The sequence below is a fragment of the Vicia villosa genome, linkage group LG6, assembly GCF_029867415.1.
Source record: "Vicia villosa cultivar HV-30 ecotype Madison, WI linkage group LG6, Vvil1.0, whole genome shotgun sequence".
Classification (NCBI taxonomy): Eukaryota; Viridiplantae; Streptophyta; class Magnoliopsida; order Fabales; family Fabaceae; genus Vicia; species Vicia villosa.
The window spans coordinates 13,689,073-13,714,465 of NC_081185.1; the positions used below are offsets into that span (position 1 = coordinate 13,689,073).

Below are 25,393 nucleotides of genomic sequence, written 5' to 3' on the forward strand. Positions count from 1 at the left end.
CAACTTCTGCGGCTATCGCATCTTCAACCCGAGTTTTAGAAGTCTCCAGCTTGAGATCAATGATTCCTTCCGGTTTGCTAGCACACCTGTCATACAATTCCAAATGCTCATTTGCAGCTATTGCTTCAATGATTTTTATGATGCTTGAGGCTGTTGTGAAATTTGTCGAGCCTCCAGCTGCTGTATCAATTAACTGTTTTGTTTTAATTCTGAGCCCATTGACAAATACTTGCATCTGTTCAGTCTTGTCCATATTGTGAGTGGGACATGCTGTAACATCCCGATTTTTATTAATATTTTTATTAATTATATTAGTAATTATATTATTTGGTGTTTTTAATAATTACTTATTTATTTAGTTATTATGTGATATAATAATTATTTAAGTATTTAATTATGTGAGTGTTTGTATTTGACTCAATTGAGTTATTAGAGAGATATAACTAAATGGGCCTAAGTGATAGAAACATAATGGATGGATTGGTGGGTTAAGCCCAATTGATATAAGTGAGATAGTAAGAGAAGGTTAGGGTTTTAGAGGTTATTATTTTCATTTGGGGAAAAAAATAGGAAGAAGAGAAAAGAGGCAAAAGGGAAGAGAACAATGGTGGAAGAGAAAAGCTAGAAGAAACCTCATTTTCGCAGCAAGTTTCAGCATTGAGTCACCTTAGCAAAACGGATGTATCTCGCAATCCAACCGTTGGATCGTCGCGTGGTTTTGACACAACGTTCCTGACTCATAGAGGTAAGTTCTGACCGGAGCGATTTTGATTTTGAGGATTTTAAGTTCGTCTGATAAGCTGATTTCCGAACTGGTTTTTAGGTGTGTCTCCAAATTATGTTTGAAGGATTTATTTTGGAGAAAAGCTTAGAGCTATGGTGAAAGAGTTCATATTTGCCAAGGTAAGGGTGGGGTTCTTTCATGCTAAATGGTTGTATGATAGTATGCTATAGTGGGTTTAATTCTATACTTTGATATCCATGTTCTTCTATGTTGCAATTTTGGGTATTTGATGATTTGTTGGAATGTGATGATATAAATGTGATAAGTTGTGTGCAATTGATAATCTATGTGTATTAGATTGTTATGTTTGTTGTGAGTAAACCATTGATAGTGAAATAATGGGTTTTGTTATAGAATTGGAAAATAATGGAATAGAAATATAATAGTTGAATTGAAATTAATATAGTTTAATTATTAATTGGATAGTTAAATTATTAGTTGAATTGATTCCAATAAGTCTATGTGATTGGAATATACTTGGACTTGGACCAATTATTCGGTTTATCGGTAAATTACGGTATTTTGAGAAATTATTTGTAATTGTGTTTTGGCTTGAATATGTATGTTGAGAAATATATATTGTCATGCCAATGATGTTGTTTTGATATTGATTCTTTATGGTTAGTTGGTTAGCATTAATTCTAATGACTAATTGCTTGATGTTGAAAATGTGTGTTCATGTATAATTGACAAAAATGAGAATTAACATGAGATAGTATGGTTACTAGTGTTAATTGGATTGTGTGAATCGTAATTGATTAATTGGCCTCTCATATGTGAATGATGTGTGTGTTGTGAATGTTGTGTACAATTGGTGGATAATTCATAGAGTTGAATTATTGTGATATGTGGAAAGTTAAGATGGTAGAGATGATCTTAATTGCATATATTTGTGAGATTGTACATACATTCATATCATAGTGTGCCTTGAAACATAGGTGGAATTGCTTTGAAACACAAGTGTGGCTTGGATTCTAGAGTGAATCGGAAAGCGGTAAACTATATGTTTACATTTGGTGGCTTTGGTCTTGTCCGGATCTGAAGCGTGGCTAGATTCTATATGAATCGGAAGCGGTGGAACTTTGGGTCCATATTGGGTACCACATGCATAGAGTCACATGTCTTGCATTGAGTTACATTGGAGTTATGTGATGTTTGAATATATGTAATTATGTGATTAGGTGATTGTTATGTGTGCATGAGATGTGATAATTAAATTTGGTGATGTTTGATACATGATTTTGGTGATATATGTAAATGAAACGTATATGATGCGAATGCAAATATATATATATATATATATATATATATATATATATATATATATATATATATATATATATATATATATATATATATATATATATTAATGATATATGTATATATGTGGAATATATGAACCATGTTTTGCCATTGTTGATAGTTGTATTAATTTACGTTGTGATTATGAAGTATATGTTATTATGTGCTTGAATGACATACTTGTAAACTTGAATACATTGTTATAGTTGATAGTTAACATTATTGTTGTGATGCAAATTGCTTATATTGAGAAGTGGTGAATTGTGTATGATTTTATCTTTGCTATATGTATTATCATACTTTCCTTTATAATGTTTGATATCTCACCCCTTCTGCTGATGTTTCCCCTACCATGGGAAATGGGCAGGTACTCAAGTATAACTGTGGAAGTTTGTAGATTCATCGTGTCTGGTTGGTGTGTCGCTCTGATACGTAGCACTCGGGGGTTGTCTATATTGTTGTTTCTATGTTGTTCATGTTTTAGTTGTTGAGTTCCAAATTGGATAATGAGAAGTACTATGATGTTTGAAGTTGTTTCCGATTAAATAAGATGATTTGTTTATAAATTCGAATGTTATGATTCCGCTGCATATTAAAATGAAGTTGGTTTGTCTAAGAGCTGTTATAAGTTGTTTTGTGCTTCTCTGAGATTAAAGTGCTATGTATTTGTTTATGAGTTGTTTATAGGAAGTAAATGTGATATCCCAAATGCTTGTTGATAGTTTTTAAAATACTCTGATTTCTCGCATGATATTTTTGGGTAGAATTTGGGGTGTTACACATGCTACTAGAATTCTTTTGAATCTTTTGTATGCATCTCCTAAGGGCTCACCCTCCTTCTGCTTGAAATTCAGAATGTCATACCTCTTCCTTATAAATACCGAGGCGGAAAATACTCATTTAAGAAAGCTTTTTCCATCTCTTCCCATGATGTAATGCTGCCCGCTGGAAGGGAATAAAACCACTCTTCTGCTTCTTCTGCCAAGGTGAATGGAAACATTCTCAGCTTCTTGGCCTCTTCTGTATGACCTTCGATTTTTAAAGTTGTACTCATGGTCAGAAACCTCTGTAGGTGCTTGTTTGCATCTTCATTAACCTTTCCGGTGAAAGGCTTTCTTTCGAGCTGAGTGATGGTGCTTGGATGCAATTGAAAATTAGGAACATTCACCGGTTGGTTGACAATAGTTAGTCTTCCTCCCGGTGTGTTTCTAGCACCATAGTCTCCGAGAAGTCTCTCTGGTGGTGGTACCTCGCCCATGATCTCTTCTTCACTTTCGGTGTCTGAACCAGAATGAATTGTAATTACTTCTTCCTCAGATTCCAGTTTAGCTTGACGAGTTTGTCTGCGCCTTGCGTGAAAAGTCCTTTCAATTTCCGCGTCAAAAAGAAATTCTGCTGAGGCCTTACCTCGCATAAACAGATTAGACAATTATTAGAATGAGGAACAAAAGTCAAATAAAATATAAATTTTTTTTTTCAGAAAATAAAATTTTAGTCGCAGAGCAACAAAATTCTAATTGAAATAAAACTAAAAACTCTACAATTTTCGGCAGTCCCCGGCAACGACGCCAAAAACTTGATCGGAAAAATAGCAAGTGTACTATTTTGCCTCTGTAGTAATAAAGGGAAAACTCCCCGAATATCGATCTCAAGGACTACGTGATATTATAGAGTTAGTAGGAATTCAATTAAACAAAAAGCCTTGGGGTTTTGGTTTTTATGAGTACGAATTAAATTGCAAATAAACTTAAAAAGGTTAATTTAGCCAAATATGAGTAACATGCCAGGGTAGGTGTGTGCATTAACATGTAACAATTCTGAACCCTTGTTTCATTAACAAAATTCAACTTATCAATTACCGGTTCTTAAGGGTATTTTCTCCTAAGTCCTTAGTGGGCAAACCTTTGAACATTGAAATCCTAATCCCAAAGTCCTTCGAAATTAGTGATCAAATCAAGTATTATTATAATCAAGAATAATCCGGTTACTATAGGGTATCCCTAGTCCTAGGTGATATCTACTAAAGTATAATGGTATAAAAACCCTAACAATGGATGTCAATCCTAATTGTCAGTCATAAATCAATCCAGTTGGTCCGACGAGGAAAGCATTAAAAACCTTATACCATTAAATTGAACATGAAAGAGAAATATGTTATTGAAATTCGGAATTCAAAATCATCACAAATGTTAATCAGGGACACCCCCCTAGCATTGGGGGGTTTAGCTACTCATATCATCCAAAGAAATTACAAAGATATCAAATAAAGACATTACAATAGAGATGATGAACTTTGATCTTCAATGGCTTCCGCTCATGAGAGTTCTCTGTTCTTCTCCAATTGCATAGGCTTCCTTTCTCAATCCTCCAATTCTTCCTGTGGCAAAAAGATCCCTAATTCCTCTTGAAAACTCTCCTAAATAGTGCAGACTCACTTAAGTTGGTTGGAAATCCCAAAAACACCCTTGCAGGCAAACCACTGGACAAAATCACAAAAATCACTGAAATCAGCGTCAAACCCAACACGGGCCGTGTTGTGCAACACGGGCACCCGTGTTGGTCCCCTGTCATTTATTTTTCAAGATCCAAGTCCCAGGCTTAGCAACACGGGCCGTGTTGAGCAACACGGGCACCCGTGTTGCACCACTGTTTTTCCAACTTCTTGCGCCCTCTTCCTGACACGGCCCGTGTTGGGCAACACGGCCACCCGTGTAAGGCCTCCTGTAGCATGTTTTTGAAATTCCTTCGAAACTCCGAGTTTTGCACTGATTTACTTCGATTTCTCCATATGAACCTGAAAACATTAAAACATACAACCAAAGCATAAAATGGCGAATAAAGAAATAAAACACTCAATAACATAACTTAAACATACTTAAAAACAACGATAAATATATGTGTGAAAACCACTGATCAGCTGTCAATGGATTTTCAAAGTTAAGGAAGGAATTAAAGGAGTGGCGTCGAAAAGATACAAGGCAAGGTTGGTCGCAAGGGGTTTCACTCAGAAAGAAGGTGTCGACTTTAATGATGTGTTTTATCCTATTGTGAAGCATATGTCCATTCGAATGTTGCTTCCCATGGTGGCAAAGTTTGACTTTGAACTGGAACAAATGGATGTGAAGACTGCGTTCTTGTATGGTGATCTAGATGAAACGATCCTGATGAGGCAATCAGAAGGCTATGTTGAAAAGGGGAAGGAAGATTATGTGTGCAAGCTAAAGAGATCTTTATATTGGCTGAAACAATCTCCTCGACAGTGGAATAAGAGATTCGACAAGTTCATGGCACGCATAAGTTTCATTAGAAGTCAGTTCAACCACTACGTTTACTTCAGATTTCGACCTGGTAATTCATTTGTTATTTTGTTGCTTTCTGTGGATGATATTCTCATAGCAAGCAACAATGTGAAGATGTAATGAGGGTGAAGGATGAACTTAATAAGGAGTTCGATATGAAGGATCTGGGAGCTGCTTCCAGGATTCTTGGAATTTACATTCGAAGAGATAGAAAGAAGTCGAAGTTATGCTCATCTCAAGAGGCATATCTATGAAAGATTCTCGAAAAGTTTGGTATGTCGAATTTGAAGCCAGTTGTGACTCTGACAAACCCTCAATTCAAGCTGAGTATAGATCAGTGTCCCAGTACTGATGTCGAAAGAGCCTATATGAATAGCATCCTATATGCTAATATAGTTGGTTTTTTGATGTATGTTATGGTCTGTACTAGACCCGACATAGCATATGCAATAAGTCTTGTAAGTAGGTACATGGAGAATCCTGGAAAGGCTCACTGTCAAGCATTGAAGTAGATTTTAAGGTACATAAATGGGTCTCTGAACAGGGTCATAATTTATGGTGGAGCCTTGGGTGAAGATAGTAAAGTAGTAAACGAAGGATATGTCGACTCTGATTATGCGGGTTGTATGGATTCCAGAAAATCTATTTCTGGATATGTTTTCACTATGTTTGGCACTGCAATTAGTTGGAAGGAAACATTTCAGAAGGTTGTTACTCTATCAACCACTGAAGCGGAGTATATTTCCCTAACTGAAGCTGTGAAAGAAGCATTGTGGCTTGAAGGTTTTGCAAAGGAGCTGAAACTTCAAGGTCAAGGTATCACTGTTAAATGAGATAGTCAAAGTGCAATACACCTGTCGAAGAACTCAGCATATCATGAGCGAACTAAGCACATCGATGTAAGGTTGCATTTCGTCAGAGGAGTAATCGAGTGTGGAGAAGTCCAAGTGCTGAAGGTTTTGACAGATCACAATGTTGCTGATATGATCACCAAGTCATTGTCGAGTTGCAAGTTTTTCCATTGTATGTAGATGTTAAAGCTACATGAAGAAAGCTAGTTTGTTCCCTTGATGTTGTAGAGTTAGATCCAAGGTGGAGATTTGTGAGATATTGAATCGAACTCTAGTATGGTCGAAGGGTAGCTTCTTAGTTCGAGAGTTCGACAGGGTTAAGCATGAAGTAAAAGGTTGTTCACATGCTGGTGTCGAAGTGTGTATGTTGTAGTCGAAGATGAGTCTAGCATGCAGGTGTAGAAGATGCTAGGGTTGTTAGCATGTTAAATTAGGTTTTAGTGTTCAAATCCTAATTTGTTAAGTTAGCTTGTTTATTAAGTTAGCTTGTGTAATGGGCCTTGTGTAAAAAGCCTATTAGTTAATATGTTAGGTTTTATTATAAATAGCATACTAGTTTGTCATTATTACAGGCTGCAAATCCTAATTTAGAGTGAGAGAGGTTATTTGTTATTCTTGTAATATTGTAATCTTGTAATCTTGTTTTCTAAGAGAAAGTAAAAGAATAAGAGTTATAACCAATTCTTATGTTCTTCTTCCTTGTTCTTTATTCTTCCTTGTTTTAGACCTTGTTCTTGGCATTGAATTCACAACATTGTTCATTAAAAGTTGGTTGTAACTTTTACACATGGAATACTCTTCCTCTTCTTTGTTTTGGAAGATAGAGGTTTTCCGATTTGTAATTTGGGTTGAATATCCCTAATACTCCGATTTTAATAGATCTCTTGCCTATTAAAAAAATCTAGAGTTTTTGCTCCACGACTTCCACCATGATTGGTAACCCTGCTCCATAAGACTTTAAGAGCCATAACAGCCGACCCCCGATCTGATCCGCTCTCTCACAATAGTATCGTTATAACTAGCAGGGTTGATAACCTTGCATCTATGACATGTTTATATTAAGATGAATTTTTTACAAAAATAGAAATGTTTGTGTGTGGTTAAAGAGATATTGTATGTTAATATAATATGTTATTTGCTGCCACATCATTTTCATTCTCTATCATATAACTTCACATTAATTTTGAATTTTGAATTGATGTGTAATTAGGTATATGCAAAAGCAAAGGAATGTTCAAAAATACTTTATGTGGAGGATTTTCCCATTTCACATGATTTTATAAGTAGGTTGGTGACTTAAATTTCATAAGTTAATATCAATAGAGATTATTCATACTTTTGTTTTCTTTATCTTACTCTGTGCCTTTTTTACAATCATTACTTAGAAGAACAAAAGAAAACTCTTGGTTTTTCTGCGGGTTACCACTGCAATTGAAAAAATTATGAAGAAACCGTGGGAGCGAGTTAGTGTTGATGGTCAACCTCAAGAACATGGTTAGTTACTCAAACTGTTATACGCTTGAATATTGCTTATTTTAGAAGGTGCACATAGACATTACATTATGTGCAGAGGTTATTTGTTATCTATTGTATTTAATTTTTGTTACAACTCATGTTTCTTTTGAAATAGATTAGTTTGAGCTAAATATATTGTTTTGTCCAAACTACTGTATATAACATTGACACTATTGATTTGAAGTAACCATTTTTCAATTTTATTATTTTTGTAAGAATATTTAGTTAGAAAGTCCATGTACATGAAAATTCCAGTTATAAATATATACTGATGTTTTTGTTTCTTTTCCATTCTTAAGTCCTTTGATTTTGTTTTTGCAAGGTTTCAAACTTGGATCTGAGAAGCACACAACAAAGGCAGTAGTAGGCAAGTTTGGTACACTGCAATTGACTTTTGGTATTGAAGGATTATCAATGTTGAAAATAACCCAGGTAAGATGGCAAAATATAACAAGAACTTATGCTTTAGTTGTCATGTAGTTTTTCCAAATGCATTTTCATATGACCTTTTCTGGTCTTCAAATTTTCCTGCTTGGTTGTAAATGATACACATTAATAGTCGTATACTCAGAAACTTAGCAAATGTGTTAGTTTCTGAGGTGTCTTCTGATCTTATCATTTGAGAATAGTGATTTTTACGGCATTGGGAGGTAGGAAATCCTACAATTACTGCCAAATTACTACGCTCTGCCCGAGCACTTGTCCACTTATCATGAATACGAGTCACTCACCAAAGCTTCTTCCAAATGTTTACTCATATTTTGTTGCAAGGATGTGTTAAGTGTACTCCATATGTCTTATTTTACTTCCCATCCCCTCTCTCCATAAAGAAATCTAAAGTACTAATAGATAAATATTTATTCTCCTATTATGAAACTATACAGTTTCTGAGTTTGTTGCATGCTATGAACATGCAAGCTGATTTTCTTTTGGAATTGTTGTGATTTGTGAGCATTCTGGTTTTGAGGGTTTTATAAGAGACAAGGAAACAGTACTTCTGACACACACGAAAGGATGCTGGCAATATAAATAAACAGCCCTGTGGAGGTAATTTTCTTTTCCGACACTTGTCTTAGAAAATTTTAATTAACAAGAAGTACAATCTAAGTTGGCTTCCTGTAACTTATATAGACAAGTTATAAGATTAAAATCAGACTACTCAATCTTTCAAAAGCTGATTTTGCATGTTTAATTATTGATAAATTTCATAACAATGTCTAGAAATGTCATCATTCAAAAACTATAAGATGGAGGTTTGTACCACACTATCCAGAAAATGAAATCACTTCACTTTTGTTTTTATCTTTGACTTAGAAAATTGAATTCATGCTTCTAAATTGAAAGTGGCTGTAGGTATTCATATGAATCAGTATATAGTGTCCCTCTGAAGCCCTTTTATTGTACTGATAAGTACCTGCAGGGGTGGTCCTGAGCACGGGCTCGCGGGGCGGGAAATTGAATGTGTGTTTATTCAAAAACGTCAAATTCGTAGAAAACAACATTGATGAAAATCCATCTCAATCCACACAGCTGAATCTTGAGTCTGCTGAAGAGTCTTTACGAAATCACTGTTTCTTATATATTGTAGATTAAATAATTGACTCACTTGATAGAAGATTTTAGCAGTATAGCACATATAAAAATATTTTTGGATTCTTGTTTAGTATTGAAAGGCTTAGATCATTATCTGATAGGGACTTAAAAGTATGTTATAAACATCTTGAAACTTGTTTAAAACATGTCGATTCTCTTGATCTTGATGATTAAATTTTGTATGAAGAAATGAAAGTTATTATAGAAGTTTTAACAGTTGAATCAAAATCAAGTTATATGATATCGAGTTCTTTAAAGACTTTTAATTGTTTTTTTATTGCATGCTAGAGGCTTAGATCATTTTGCAACAAAAAATGCTAGAGGATGATATTTAAATAATTTTAAAAGTTTGGTCAATTTTTTTATAGGAAAAAAGATCGGATCAAGGAGAAAAAGAAGAAGAAGAGGAAGAAGAATAAGGCTCTTTATGGTAGGTATGTTTTGATGTAGTATAAACATTGATTCAAAGATCCATACTTGTATTCTTTCTGCATAATGTCAAATAAAAATTTGTTTTTATCCAATTATTTCTTTTGTCCTTATGTATTTATTGTTAAAAAAATTATAGGGGCATCACTCTTTTGATTCGTCCAAGACACACAAATTCAAAGGACCGACCCTGAGTACCTAGATACGAAAAGAGTTATGCTTGACACATTGTTTGGACCTCCAAAAAGAGTCTATAGTTCATCAGTTCAAAGCATTCTCTACCAAATGGAAAAGGCGACGATTAACAGGTTTCTCGGTGTCCTTCCCTCTTTGTCTAAGTATTATATGTTATGCTTCAGGTTTCCTTTTATAGCTTTTATTCAACTAAAGATGCTAAATATTCATTTCATGCCAGTTAACCTTTTCCATTTTGTGTATTCTCCATAAGCATGAGTTGATTTTGAGTGGTTTATTTTAGTTTCTAAATTCATATTTATCAATCCCTATATCTAAGAAATCAATCAATATTTTAGAATTCACTTATTTTTTATTTGTGTGCACACAGTTTGTCTACAACTTGAAATTTAATAATAGTTCAAAAACTGATGCAATTAGAAAAGTTGAAGACACGGTAAACTTTATATTTTAACTTCCATGTTTTGTTGATGTAATCATAGTTCTTTATATTTTTTAATCCTTATTCATAGTTCTTTATATTTTTTATCCTTATATTTTACTCCATTCTTATTTGTCATACTTTATGAGTATATATATTTTTATAGATTTTTCATGGTTTAGAAAATATGGAGAATACTTACTATGGCTGTGGATTGAGTCTCATTATGTTATCTTCATTGTATTTGTATTTGTAACGCAGGTTGAAGTTTTTAAGCATTCTGTGAGGTAGCAATCATTATTCAACAGAAGCAAAGCTACATTGGTTGACATATTCGTATATTATTATACTTAAATTTCTATTAGGTTCATTTTAATTTGTATTTTTGATAAATAAAAATGATGGTAGCATTTTAAAAAAACAAAAGCAACGTAAAGGAGCTTCCAATAAATGTATAGACAATTAGTTTTCCAACTTACGGTCACTACCTGTATAATATTTATTTTATTTCAATCATCAACTATATTTGTTTAAGAGATATAATTCTTATTTTCAAATTGCAAAATTTCCTCTTTTTTTCTTCCATCTCTCATGTCCCTTTTTGTCCCTTTTCTGGAATGTTTACATGTGACTATATCTTTAATGATTTTTCTCAATTTTATTTACTCTTTAACCTATAGTGTCCCATATTACTTTCTTTTAATTTATTTTTATGCTAACCTGGGCCATCTATTGCTATAATGTTGAATTATATAATGGGTAATGTTATGCTCTATTGTTGTTGGACCGTCAATTATTTAATTCAATACTTTGCCCTATTTTTCTATTGTGTTTTTGAATTATCTTAAATTTTTTTTGTGAATCATAATTTTAATTTAGAACCTAATTTTCATACTACTAATATCTTATTAGTAAATTTTTTTTAAATGATTCATTTCCATTTTATATATGCAATTTGGTCAAACTTCGTTACTTCATATTTTTCGCATTGTTTAAAAAAATACTACACCACAAATAATGCACCCGGACGACAGCACAGGTCTCTGACTAGCTGTTAAACAAAAATAAAGTAGTTACGAATTGTATGAGTTTTGAAACTACTGTGAGGCTTTATATTATATTGTAATATCGAATATTTTTTTTAAACCAAAAAACAAAATATCATTAAACAAAAATAAAACCAATTACACAAGGGGGCACCAAGCCAAGACCCCTTAATGACAAATCCTTAGCCTAAGGGTACCCTTCTTGTTTAACAAGTAATCCCTAATAATATCATTATGAATGTGGTTGAACCAAGAGTTAGTTTTAGAGTGTAAACCAATGCTAGCCAAAGAATCTGCACAAAAATTGGCTTCCCTAAAGTTATAGGTGATCCTGAAATCAATATGCAACGTGTAATCCCAACAACAAAGCCAATGAGACCGAAGTTTCCAAGGCTCCAAGGCATGGTTTTTGAAAGCCTTAACCATAAAACTACAATCCGTTTCCATCCAAAGCTGAGTGTATTATTTGTGTTTAGCCATTTCTAATGCCATAATCACCACAATGAGTTCATCCGACTCCAAATTGTTCTTCTCTAAATAAGCACTAAAGATTAACAAATGGTTAGCATTGTGATCCCGAAAAATTCCCCCGCACCCAACAACTCTAGGATTACCAACCGCAACCCCATCAATGTTACATTTTATCCAACCCAAAGTAGGAGGAGACCAAAGCACCTCAATTGTTTTAACAGTTTTGCTTGGCTTAATGTTGATGTCAAATCTTTTGAGCAAGCTGAAGTTGGAAATAGAAGAGTTAGAGATCCTTTGTGTATTGTTTCCAACTACTTTACCTTGAGCTAATCCCATGGTCACACATGAATTCTAAGAAGCTACTTTTTCTTTAAACCTCTTTTTGTTTCTATCATTCCAAATCTGGTAGAATATACCAACTATGCAAGTATGAATGACTACCTTAGCTTGAGGAGACCAGCTATAGTTAAGAATTTCTTTGCAATCTTCAATACTAGTGATCAACAGATTGATATCCAGCATTTTGACCAGCTAGTTCCACATACTCCTTACAAAGCTGCAGTCAAAGAAAATATGGCTAGAAGTTTCACAACAAGCACTACACAAGTTGCATAAGGAAGGAAACGAGAATCCTCTTAGCAACAAGTTTTCATCAATTGGCATTTTGTTATGGATGTATCTCCAGACCAGCATAGAGTGCGACGGAGGATAGTCAATGTCCCAAGGGAATAACTTCCAGGATGTCAAAGGACAAGGTTTGATGATTGTGTTATAGGCTTCCTTGACAATAAAGATACCAGATGAGTTATGTTTCCAAGCAAAAAGGTCATCAACTTCAGCTGCAACTATAGAGAAATTGGAAATGTTGCTCATAAGATCAATACTAGTGATCAACAGATTGATATCTAGCATTTTGACAAGCTAGTTCCACATACTCCTTACAAAGCCGCAGTCAAAGAAAATATGGCTAGAAGTTTCACAGCAAGCACTACATAAGTTTCATAAGGAAGGAAACGAGAATCCTCTTAGCAACAAGTTTTCATCAATTGGCATTTTATTCTGGATGTATCTCTAGACCAGCATAGAGTGCGACGGAGGATAGTCAATGTCCCAAGGGAATAACTTCCAGGATATCGAAGGACAAGGTTTGATGATTGTATTATAGGCTTCCTTGACAATAAAGATACCAGATGAGTTATGTTTCCAAGCAAAAAGGTCATCAACTTCAGCTGCAACTATAGAGAATTTGGAAATGTTGCTCATAAGATCATGAAGACCCACTTGGATGTTATCTTGAATTTGCTAGGAATTATTCCACCAGTCCCTAATTTTAGAGGTAAGGGCATACTGAAATTGCTTGGAAATTTGATACTTGTTAGCTAAGATCTCTCCAGTTCAGTTGTCTGACCAGAAGTTGATATTCCTCCCATTGCCTATGCTCCACATATAATTGTCCATAACATTGTCATGAGCTTCTTTAATTCCATTCCAAATAGAATATTTGATGGCATATGTTATGAGCCTTCCATTTCTTTTCACTCTCCCATTAAGCAAAACTAACTAGTTTTGATTAACATTCATGAATTTCCAGCACAGTTGCATATTGGTTGCTGAATTGAAAGCCTTTAAGGAAATGATTCCCAGACCACCCTCATTAACTCTCCTGCAACAAGTCTTCCAAGCAACAACGACCACTTTCTTTTTATCAACGGTAATATTGAATATAGCCATATATGATAATTTTTGTTTCTTTTTATATTCTTATATTAATTCAGTTTTTATTTACTATGGTAATAATTAGTTATGAATATGCATGGATGTTTAATATGGTGTCTCCTTATAAACTCCCACTATTAAATATTGATTAATTCTTTTAAATTATATTATCATGTTATTTCATTTGTCTTATATAACTCCCATTATAATATGGGTTAGAATTATTTTTCTCAAAAATTAAAAGTTTTTTTCATATATTTTTAATATTAATTATTCTTATTTTGCATATAAATTTTGGTGAAGTCTAAAGTGAGGCTCAAGTAAGTCCCTCACCAGTTAAACCTTTAAAAGTAGATCTATTATAATAAAAATGAAAATATGTAAAATTAGTTGTAGGTAATTTTTTCACACGTGTTTAAGTGTTTTTACTTTTTGTAAGATATTTGTTTCGTTAGGGTCCGTTTGGTTTGAGGTAAATGGAGGGGAGGGTATTTTTAATAGTTTAGGTGTTTGGTTCAAATTTTAAGAGGGAAATGGAAGGTAGATGGAGGAGACCAAATTCCCTCCTGAGTCACTTTTTGCTTCCCCGGATTTGGGGGAATTCGGAGAGGAGGGGAGGTGATTTATATTAATTATAATTATATTTACATATTTACCCTTGTTATAATTATAATTTTTTTTTTATTTTTTTTTTTATATTTTTATGTTACTTTTTAATTATTGGAATATTTTTGTTTCAAATATTTTTGTTAGATTTTATTGTATTTGATAATTTTTTTAAACTATATATTATAATTGTTACATTTTTAAAATTTTTTTTGATGTTATCGAATTGAATACTTATAAATAGTAAATATCGTGAATCTTATAGTAAAATTACAAGGTTAAAAGTGTAAATTAGTTTTAAAATACTTCCCCTCTCCTTGTGAACCAAACATATTTGTAAATAAAACTCCTTCCCTCCCCTCCCCTTCATATTTTGAACCAAACATATATGTAATTAAAATCCCTCCCCTCCCCGCGATTGAATCAAACGGACCCTAAATTTCAATTTAATTATGTTCTAATTTACACTTCGTATGCCATTGTTTATCGTTTCACCATTGTTTATTGTTTCAGTATCTCTCCATATTTCTCAATCACAGTTTCAATTTTTTCTAGACCGTCGTCGTTAGAAACAAAGAGAAAGTACACCATGTTCGTTTTTTCTAGATTAGCCTTCATGTTTGTTCGATCTTCTTCACCCTATTCTTCATTACTTCATTGAACAAAATTTTCTCTTTTATTATTATTGAAACCGCACATAACCTTCGCCTCGTCAATACCCACTTCACACATAGCCTTGCAGCCACTTGAAGCGCCACTCCACACATAACCTCGCCGTAGTCACCGCCACTTGAAGCGTTTCTTAATATTTATAGAACTTATTTTTTATTTTGCCTCTTCAAATTTATGATGATCTAATCACTAGTACAAAACGCACGTACGATAACGCCAAAGTCACCACGGTTCATCAATACACTGTGGTGACATTTCTAAACTGAGGTGGTAACAATTAAAAAAAACATATTAATGTATATTAACGGTGGACCATTTAACCGTGGTGATAAAATGAAACTTTCATTCATTCCAACCTCAACACCCTCAAATATTTTATACCTTTAACGTTAAGACGCGCCATTTTTTTTTTTTTTTAAATAAATAAGAAAAGGGCTATCGCTACAGTTGTTAGTTATAACCGTTGTGAAATAGTATTCCCATATATAAGCAAATTAACTCTCACTTTTTGACAGTAGCGCCGTATCCTTCGCTAATAAACCCTAGCGTCCATTTTTTCTCTTCTTCTTCATTATTATCCGTGGTTCTTGTTCTTCATACATAAGGTATTAATATTCTTACATCTTCTTGTTACATAGTTTCTAATTATCTCTTTTGTTCCATCTTGTTGAATGTTCTCTTTTTTTTAGATTCGTCTTCACGACCTTAACATGAATAAAGTACAAGAAGTATGAAGCTATGTTGAAAATTTCATCCACATTGTACCTCTTCTTCATAGCTTCACAACAATATGAACTTCATACTTTTGTTAGTGTTTTTATTTTGTTGCATGTATTTGTTGTTGAAAATTAAGTTTGCGGTTTCACATCTTGATAACTTTCATGATGTTTGTAGGACTCAAAACAAGAAAAATACATTATTAAGTCACAAGAAAAGTAAATGAAGAAACAACAACAAAGTTCATCTAGTTTGAGAAACTATAAGAAGAACTATAAGAAGTATGAAGTTGTTGTGTAAACTTCTTACTCCTTATATTTCTTTTTCATTGCTTCTTAACCTAGATGAACCTCCTAATTGATTCCCGTTCCATGTACAATTAGTTTCAATAAAATGTGTATCCTAGAAACATTTTATAATATCAGGTTATGTTGTATAATGTTGTTTTGTTGATAACATCTTTTGTATGTTGTTGTTGTTTTTCATTAATGTTTGTAAGTTTTGTAATTTTAGGGTTGGCATTGATTTTTGTAAAAAAAATACTAGCTACAAGAATGGAATATAATATATCTGTATGAGAACAGGTACAAGAGATAATGAAACATGTTGGGTTGAAGGTATACAATATCTGGAACAACATGTCTTAGAAGATGTCGAGACTTGCTGCATTCGACATTGCGCCTGCTGAATTGGATGCAAGAAGATTCAACTTTATTTAAACAGATACAAAATATTCAGAAGAATATTATGCAAATCCTTATTGGCGCGGAACAAAAGGTCAAAAAGAATCAAGAAGAATATTGAAGAATAAAGACTTTCTATAAATGGAGACAATTTAGAAGGATTTGATTGAAGACCTAATTTTTAGCAGAAGTTTTTATTGATTTATAACTGCAAATATGCTACGATTAGAAGCCCAAATCCAGTTGGGAATAGGTTATAAATAGAAGCATTGTAACCTAGGAAAAGGAGACAACCGAGTATTCAAAAATGTAATCATTAGGGTTTGTCAATGTAAACCTCCCGGGTTGTGGGAAGGTTACCATGTGAACCTCGAAGCCTGTAGGTAAGAGGTGTAGTGTTCTTGAAGGAAGCTTTTAAGTAACTTCAAGATAGTAGTCTGAAGAATGCAATCAATAGAAGGAGAGTGCTAAGTTGTTGATACAGTTCATGGGATTGGAAACTATTCAACACCATTACAGTGGTTGGGAGTGAGCGGAGGTTCTCTTGTGTTAGATGGGGGTTCTATGATAAAGATTGCATTGGATAATGACTAGGTAAACCGGAGGTTGTTTATCTGTAAACTAGAGGTTGTTTACATAAATAGGCTAGACTATAGGCTTTTGTAGGGCGGTTTGGCCTATTCTCATCCTTACCCGCAGGCTTTTCCCGCTCCGCTCTCACTTTTTTTGCAGGATGGGTATAAGTTTTAGGCCCATATCTTCAACTATGCCCGTTCTATCTTATTTTTGTGGGCTTTTACAAAAAATTCTTAACGGGACGGATATACCATTTGCCATCCCTAAATTTCATACATTCCTCCTTAATTGACAAGTCCAAGTTAAATTAACAATAAATTAAATTTGTTAATTTAGTTTAATATAATGGCTGAGATTATACTTTATTATTATGATTCACGGTAATCATGATATTTAAGAAAAGTGCTAGGGAGAGAAGGATTATGTCAAAATTCACTTATTAAGATTTAAATCTAAAAAAGAAGTAGATTTAGCATATTTTTCATATAAATTTTAAAGGTAAAGAATCAAAAGATGTGAATAGATGTTTAACTTATATAAGAAAAAAATCCAAACAACAATTTTTTTTCGTGGAATCAATTAAATTTTATTTCCAAAAAAACCATGAAGTACATACCGCTCCAATGAGCCAGGTTACAATAAACATCTTACTCTATGCAAAGAGTATTTTCATCAAAGTGTGTGATAATAATTCTATGCCTAGAACATCTTGTATAGACAATGAATTTAACTCTATCTAATACATGGTCATCACGAGTTCCTTGAGCAAAAATTATGGAGTTTCTGTTCTGCCATAATGCATACACTAGCTCTGTTGCTGCCGCTTTGAGGATTTGTCTTCTCCATCCTTTCTTGTTAGCTTCCATGGTGAGCCATTGCTTCTCATACTGCCAGATACCAGGGTTGTGATGGTAGCCTATCCAGTGTAGCATTTGAGCCCAAATAACTCTAGTCCACCTGCAGTCAAAGAATAGGTGATTGATTATTTCCTGTTCAGGACAGAAAACAAATCTAAGATTAGTTTGGATACCAAACTTTTGGAGCCTGGATTTGGTGTTCATTCTATCCATGAGGGCCAGCCACATCTGGAATTGAGCCCTGGGTCTGGCCAGATTCTTGAATCGAATCTTTCTCCATGGCACATGCTCTCTTTCCCCTCTCAGACTATGGTACATCCTCGAGGTTTTGTAGCAACCAGTCTGTAGGACAGTCTGCCAGTATGTAGTCTGTGTAATATGGTCCCTGCAAGCTACTAAACTCTTCATCAAAACAGAACAATCATTCTTTGGTTACCATAGCAAGAAATTCTGGTCCTTGATATAGTATATATTCACCCACATCTTGTCAGCCTTGGACTCAATGTTCCAATGGAGCTTCCCCAAAGTAGCTATGTTCCATTCATTCAGTGATGTGATGTTTAGGCCCCCTGCATTTTTTGGCTCACATATCTTCTTCCAGGAAACAGGTGCCTTCCTGGTAATCTCAGCTTTTCCACTCCATACAAAGCTTCTACACATAGCTTCAATATGTTTGGTCACACACTTGGGCAAATGAAAAACCTGCATCCAATAGTTAGTAATAGCAAACAACACACTTTTCACAAGTTGTTGTTTCCCTGCATAACTAGGGAGCCTGGCAGTCCAATGTGTTATCTTAGAAGTAATCCTGTCAATCAAGGGCCTACACACATTAACATTCAGACTCCTATTCATGAGTGGAACTCCCAGGTATTTGAAGGGTAAACTGCCAGTAAGGAAGCCAGTGATGCTCAGAATCCTTTGTTGAACATTCTCATCCACTCCCCCAAAATAAACTCTGCATTTTGTGGGGCTAGCTTTAAGACCTGTTGCTGCAGAAAACAGAGTGATAGTATCCATCAAGAGTTGTACAGACCTCTCATCCCCTCTAGTGAATAACATCAAGTCATCAACAAAGCAAATACTAGTTATACCTAGCTTCTCACATTTAGGGTGAAATTTAAAGCTTGTGTTGTCTTGGAGCTTCTTCAAACATCTATGGAGTTACTCCATAACTATTTTCTTTTTTACATATATGTGTAATGATGAAAAACTTGTCAAAAAAAAAATCTTGGTTGGTGCAAGCATACCATGATATCTTCATTTTATCCATAAGGTAATTAATGGAAATATTCACAAATGAGTATTGTTATTACTTATTATTGTTTAAAGTGATATACGTTATAGTCTATTTTGGAAATTCTAATTAATTGTAATATAATTAAAATTTTAACTAAAAAAATTAATTTAATGATCATTATTTACGGTTAATCTGATATATGATATCTTCATTTTACCCTGAAGGTATTTAATGGAAATATTCACTACTAAAATAATACTATTATTATTTTTTTGAAATAATACTATTATTTTTTTTAGAAGAGATATAATTGGTAGTTTATTTTGGAAACTCTAATTTATTGTAATATATATAAAATTTTGAATAGAAATTTTTTTCATAGTAGAAAAAATTAATATTTTTTATTTATGTTATTATCATGTAATATTTTTTTTTAAAAATAAGCTTTATAAAAAAGGAGAGTATTAAAGATCAGGGCTGGCTTTGGCCAAGGCAAGCATGCCCATGACCCAGGGCCTCAAAAACGAAAAAAGAGTTAACAAATTATACTAAATTTTAAATATAAATACTGTGCTTGCTAAATATTTTTAAATTTGCAGCGTTAGCCCAGTGGATCGAGGTGTGTGGTTGCATGTTCCTGGTTCAACTATGTATTAGAATAACTCAGAGAAATACTTTATTTAGTTTATTTTTAAAAAATCCATTATATAATAAAATATTTTATTATTGAATTTATATAATAAAAAATAATGCATAATTGTTTATGTCTATTATTATTTTATAAAAAATTTATCATTGAATTATATTTTATAATTATAAATTAAAACTTGGAAAATATATTATTGGATTATATTTTATAATTATAAATTAAAACTTGAGAAAATCAATATTATTTTTTATTAAATTAAAATTTTTTATAACAATTTGATTAGAGCTAATCTAATTTGATATAGTATTTATAAAATTTTATAATTTTATTTTAAATTAGTTTAGCTTCCCTTTTGTTTATATATTAATTCTAATAAAATTTTGAGGTTTTTACTATTATGTCTTAAAGTTTTGAAACTCAATCGAAATAATTAAAACTATTTTTTAGTTTTAATGTTGTTTATAATTTTTATATAATATTTCAAATTTTTTGCATAAATTTTAATATTATCTATAAATAAATATTCAAAAAATTATCACACAATCATATAATTTATTATTTTTATGATTAAATATAATTCATTATCATTTATGAAAGTGGAAAATCAACAACTGATTTTGTACAATACTCTCTAAGACTCTAACTCATTACATTGACATGATTTGATTGCATTAGTGATAATATAAAATTCACATCTCCTTTCTTAATATGTTTACACAATTTTCACGCATCTATCTCTCTTTTAACTCTTCATCGTCAGACCTCTGACTCAGATGCGACGACAAAAAAAGAAAATAAAAATTCAAAATTGATTGTTTAGTTTTTTATTATGACCCAGGGCATTTAAAAAGTCAAGAACGAAAATCCGGATAAAAAAATCTCAACCAACAACAACTCAAGCTAGAAAAGATTATAAAATGTAATGTTGACTAAGAATTTCATGTGATAATAATTTTTTTTAGAAGTAAGAATTATATTATTCAGAGTATTACAAGTACTTTTGTCCGATTATAAAAAAACCCTACAAAACCAGAAGGAAAAAATTTCAGACCAACATTAATTTAAACAAAACTATAAATAAGTTCCTTCCAAAACTTGTCAAAGGTATATTTAAAATGGGAAAATAAATAATACTAGTACCTAAATTGAAATAAATATACATTAACGTTTTAACCATCAATTAACGTTTAATATTTTAATTGAAATATTTCAACGTTTAAAATATTTCAATTGAAATATACATTAACGTTTTAACCATCAATTAAAAAATACTATTACATAAATTGTATGGGTAAATAAATAAACGTATCTTTTTTACATTTATTATTTTTTCTAAATCTAGTAAAATACTATAAATAATATTAGACGGAAAGGAGTAATAAAAAATTGTTTGAAATACAATGTGCCTTGACCATTGAAAAATGAAAACAGCCTTCTTGAATGCAAACTTTTTAATTTAAAAAAATTAAACATTTCCATAATAGATGAGAAACTGATAATTTTTATTAAATGCAATTCATTGAAAAATGAAAACAGCCTTCTTGAATGCAAACTTTTTAATTTAAAAAATTAAACATTTCCATAATAGATGAGAAACTGATAATTTTTATTAAATGCAATAATGAATTGAATAAAAAATCCTTAAAATATTACTTTTCCATTTAAAAATATTATAAAAATTTAACATTATTATTAGGATTTAATGGAAACACACCGACAGTGTAAAATATTATTTACACTGGTAGTGAAGTTCAAACCGTTAATTTTTATAAGAGTTTAACTTTTTATTTTACTTATATATAAAGTATTTCTTTTTAAGAGTTGTGATACAGTGCACTATCTTTAAGCTCTTATTATTATAATAATATATTATTTATTTTTTTTTTTTTTAAATTAAACATTCTTATAATAGATGGGGAACAAATCTATTTTATTAAATAAAATATTGAATTGAATTAAATAGAAAAAAAAATCAATGAATTTTTTAAAAGAATTCAGATTTGCTAAAAAAAAAAAAAAAAATCAACATAAAATTAGTAATTGTTTAATTTTCGGTTCCACTTGATACTATAAATAGTGTAACAACTACCCCCTCTTTTTTATATCTCACACAAACACTATTTTACATCTACAAGTCTTACACTCTCAAATGGCTTCTATTTTCAACATTCTTTTCCTCACTCTCTTCCTTGCCCTAGCTGTCCAAGGTATCGTATCATACCTTTCATATTTTATAAGCATGAATAATCTCTAAAAATCTTTTTTATTTAATTTTAGAATAATAGCTAATTTATTTTATTTTTTATTTTTATTATTTTGATGTTTAATTCATGGTTAATATTGCAGCTTATGGACAACCCTGTGCTTTGAGTGCTATTGAGGTTAAACAAACCAAAACATCAGGCTCAGTGTGGAATGTTACTGTGACCAACACCTGTATTTGCACTCAAACTGAAGTGAAGTTCAATGTCAATGGATTTAAATCAAGCACACCTGTTGATCCAGCAATATTTAGCCAAGATGGTCTTCTCATTCAAGGAGCACCACTTTATGGATTTAAATCTGTCTCTTTCACTTATACTTCTGATTCTCAATTTGCATTTACACCAGTTTCTTCCCAAGTCGCATGTTCTTAGATGTTAGAATTATATTTTTGATTGTTAAACAAAAATAAAGTAGTTACGGATTGTAGAAGTTTTGAAACCACTAAGAGGTGTTATATTAGATTGTAATATCGAATATATTTAGCCATCTATGATATTCTTTGTTCTTTTTAAATTCTTATATTAATTTCGTTTTTATTATTTATTATGGTAATAATTAGTTATGAATATGCATTAATGCATGGAGGTTTAATATGGTGTCTCCTTATAAACTCCCACTGTTAAATATTCATTAATTCTTTTAAATTATATTATCATGTTATTTCATTTGTCTTCTATAACTCCCACTATAATATGGGTTAGAATTGTTTTTCTCAACAACTAAAAGTATTTTTTTCATATATTTTTAATATTAATTATTCTTAATTATTTTGCATATAAATTTTGGTGAAGCCTAAAGTGAGGCTCAATTAAGTCCCTCACCTTTTAAACCTTTAAAAGTAGATATATTATAATAAAACACCACTTAAACTTAAAATGAGAATATGTAAAATTAGTTGTAGTTAATTCTTTCACACGTGTTTAAGTGTTTTTACTTTTTGTAAGATTTTTGTTTCGTTAGGGTCCGTTTGGTTGGAGGTAAATGGAGGGGAGGAGATTTATAATAGTTTAGGTGTTTGGTTCAAATTTTTAAGAGGGGGAGGGGAGGTAGATGGGAGGACCAAATTCCATCATAAATCACTTTTTGGTCCTTCCGATTTGGGAGAATTCGGAGGGGAGAGGAGGTGATTTATATTAATTATAATTATATTTACATATTTACCTTGTTATAATTATAATTAAATTTTTTTTATTTTGTTTTTTATATTTTTATGTTACTTTTTAACTATTACAATATAAAAATATTTTTAATATTAATTAGGGTAATGCTAACTTGTGCCCCAAGGGCACATGATAAGAAAATATAAATGGAATGTTTGTATTGAAAAAGTAAATAAATAAATTAACTATCAACTTTTAATCAAATTAATACACAATTTTCAAACACAAAGTTTCTATATCCAACACAAACATTCTATTTATAGATTTTTAAACATGTGCCCTTGGGGCACAAGTTAGCATTACCCTATTAATTATTATAAAAATGTCTAACAACTAAAAATGTTTTTTTTCATATATTTTTAATATTAATTTTTTATTTTGCATATAAATTTTGGTGAAGTTTAAGGTGGAGCTCAATTAAATCCCTCACCGTTAAAAATCTTTAAAAATATATACATGATTAAATGAATATTATAATAAATAAGAGAATATGTAAAATTAGTTGTAGGTAATTTTTTTCACATGTGTTAAAGTGTTATTACTTTTTGAAAGATTTTTGTTTTGTTAAATTTCAATTTTATTATGTTCTAATTTACAACGTATGCCATTGTTTATCATTTCACCATTATTTATCGTTTCAGTATCTCTTCATATTTCTCAATCAAAGTTTCAATTTTTTTAGACGGTCGCCGTTAGAAGCAAAGAGAAAGTACACCACCTTATTTTTTTTCTTGATTAGCCTTCATGTTTGTTCCATCTTCTTCACCCTATTCTTCATTACTTCATTGAACAAAATTTCCTCTTTTATTTTCATTGAAACCGCAAAGAACCCCCGCCTCGTCAAAACCCACTTCAAGCGTAGCCTCGCATATTTTTTCTGATGATCTAATCACTATTATAAAACGCACATACGACAACGCCAAAGTCATCACGGTTCATCATTACACTGTGGGTGACTTATCTAAACTGAATCATTTAACCGTGCTGATACGTACGGTACTGGTGTGGAATGTGTGGTATGCACGCTTTTGTTTTTAAAATATAATAAAAGTGTTAATAAAAACAAAATTATTTAACCAAAAAAGATAATTAATTTTAAAATAAAAAGTAGGTAAAAAACATAATTATATTATCAAAATAGTTTTATATTAATAATATATATTTCAATTTTTCATTTATTATTTTAAAAAATGTATATTTAAAATAATAATTACTTGTGCTTTCACATAATACTGGTGTGTTACCTGTGCGTTCACACGGTATTTGTTTGTTACCTGTGGGTTAAAAATAACAATATTTAAAGAAGTGTTTGGGTCAAACAATACACTTTTGTCATATATATAAAAGTCTATTATAACAATATTTGAATTTTTCCCATATATAAAAAATCTTTATTTCATTATTTTATTATATTATCAATAACAAATAACAAATAATAAAATATATGGTTGAAGGAGGAGCATTTATCTCACCTTTTAGGTGGTTGTCATGTGGTGAAAAAGATATGGTTGAAGGTGTTCGAGTGGTTAGGTTGTTTTACGGATTTTTCGTTGGTGGATTTCATCACTTTTCCCTTCATCTACCATAAAGTGAACTCCTTAGCTAAAAGAAATATTTTATGAGCTATTTGGCTTGCTACGTGTTGGCACATTTGGTTGATTCGCAACGCGATCATTTTCAAGAACGAAAAGTTTAGTTTCCTAGATTGTATGTCGGAAATTATGTTTAGCTCTTGGAAGTGGTTGTTTTCTAACTGTAAGATAGCAAAAAACTGTAATTTTCATGTTTGGCACATTTTACCGCTTACTCGTTTTGAGTAGCGGGGAGTGGGCTTTTGTAATGGGAGGAGCACACCTTATGCTTCGTCTTTGTTCAATATATTTCATTGCCTATTAAAAAAAATGTTGTTATTAAATGTTTTTAATTTTTAATACTTTCAAAAAAACATTTTTAAATTTTCTAGTATTAGTGATATCATAAATAAAGATTAACCAAAAAAAAGAAATCATAAATATCGAGATTCAGTATTAATAAGATCATAAATTTTGATTAAATACTATTTAATATTTATTTATTGTTGTTATTAAATTATAAATTTTAATTATAAAGCAAGTAATTAAGTTTATTGATTAAATTATTTAATTGATTTTGTAATGTTTTTGGATTTGTGTATTTTATTTAATTTAACTATTATTATGTTCTCTATTTTATAATGATTTTTTATTTAACTATTATTATGTTCTCTAGTTTCAATGCCAAGCTTATCATCAAATCTGATATTGATTGATTCTTCAACTGTCAGAGTTTCAGTATTGTATACTCTGTAGCCTTTAGAGCATTCAGAAT

At 31.5% G+C, this 25,393-nt stretch overlaps 2 protein-coding genes and 1 pseudogene across 2 annotated transcripts; 2 read left to right on the top strand and 1 right to left on the bottom strand.

Annotated features, from left to right (window-relative positions):
- The first annotated feature begins 7,023 nt into the window (after positions 1 to 7,023).
- LOC131613224 (uricase-2 isozyme 1-like) lies at positions 7,024 to 10,680 on the top strand (annotated as a pseudogene).
- Positions 10,681 to 17,523: 6,843 nt separating this feature from the next.
- Positions 17,524 to 18,753, bottom strand: LOC131613225 (uncharacterized). The gene is made up of 2 exons (XM_058884912.1): positions 18,170 to 18,753; positions 17,524 to 17,833 (listed from the first exon to the last, which is right to left on the bottom strand). The coding sequence occupies exons 1-2, from the start codon at positions 18,751 to 18,753 to the stop codon at positions 17,524 to 17,526; spliced, it is 894 nt and encodes a 297-aa protein (XP_058740895.1).
- Positions 18,754 to 21,771: 3,018 nt separating this feature from the next.
- LOC131613226 (uncharacterized) lies at positions 21,772 to 22,258 on the top strand. The gene is made up of 2 exons (XM_058884914.1): positions 21,772 to 21,829; positions 21,969 to 22,258. The coding sequence occupies exons 1-2, from the start codon at positions 21,772 to 21,774 to the stop codon at positions 22,256 to 22,258; spliced, it is 348 nt and encodes a 115-aa protein (XP_058740897.1).
- The last annotated feature ends 3,135 nt before the right edge of the window (positions 22,259 to 25,393 follow it).

Bases quoted from the DNA above. Each gene is read 5' to 3' on its own strand.
- LOC131613225 (XM_058884912.1), bottom strand. From the start codon at position 18,753: ATGGATACTATCACTCTGTTTTCTGCAGCAACAGGTCTTAAAGCTAGC. The intron at 17,834-18,169 runs GTAACCAAAGAA...CTTTGACTGCAG, and splicing joins GACCAGAATTTCTTGCTATG to GTGGACTAGAGTTATTTGGG.
- LOC131613226 (XM_058884914.1), top strand. From the start codon at position 21,772: ATGGCTTCTATTTTCAACATTCTTTTCCTCACTCTCTTCCTTGCCCTA. The intron at 21,830-21,968 runs GTATCGTATCAT...TTAATATTGCAG, and splicing joins CCTTGCCCTAGCTGTCCAAG to CTTATGGACAACCCTGTGCT.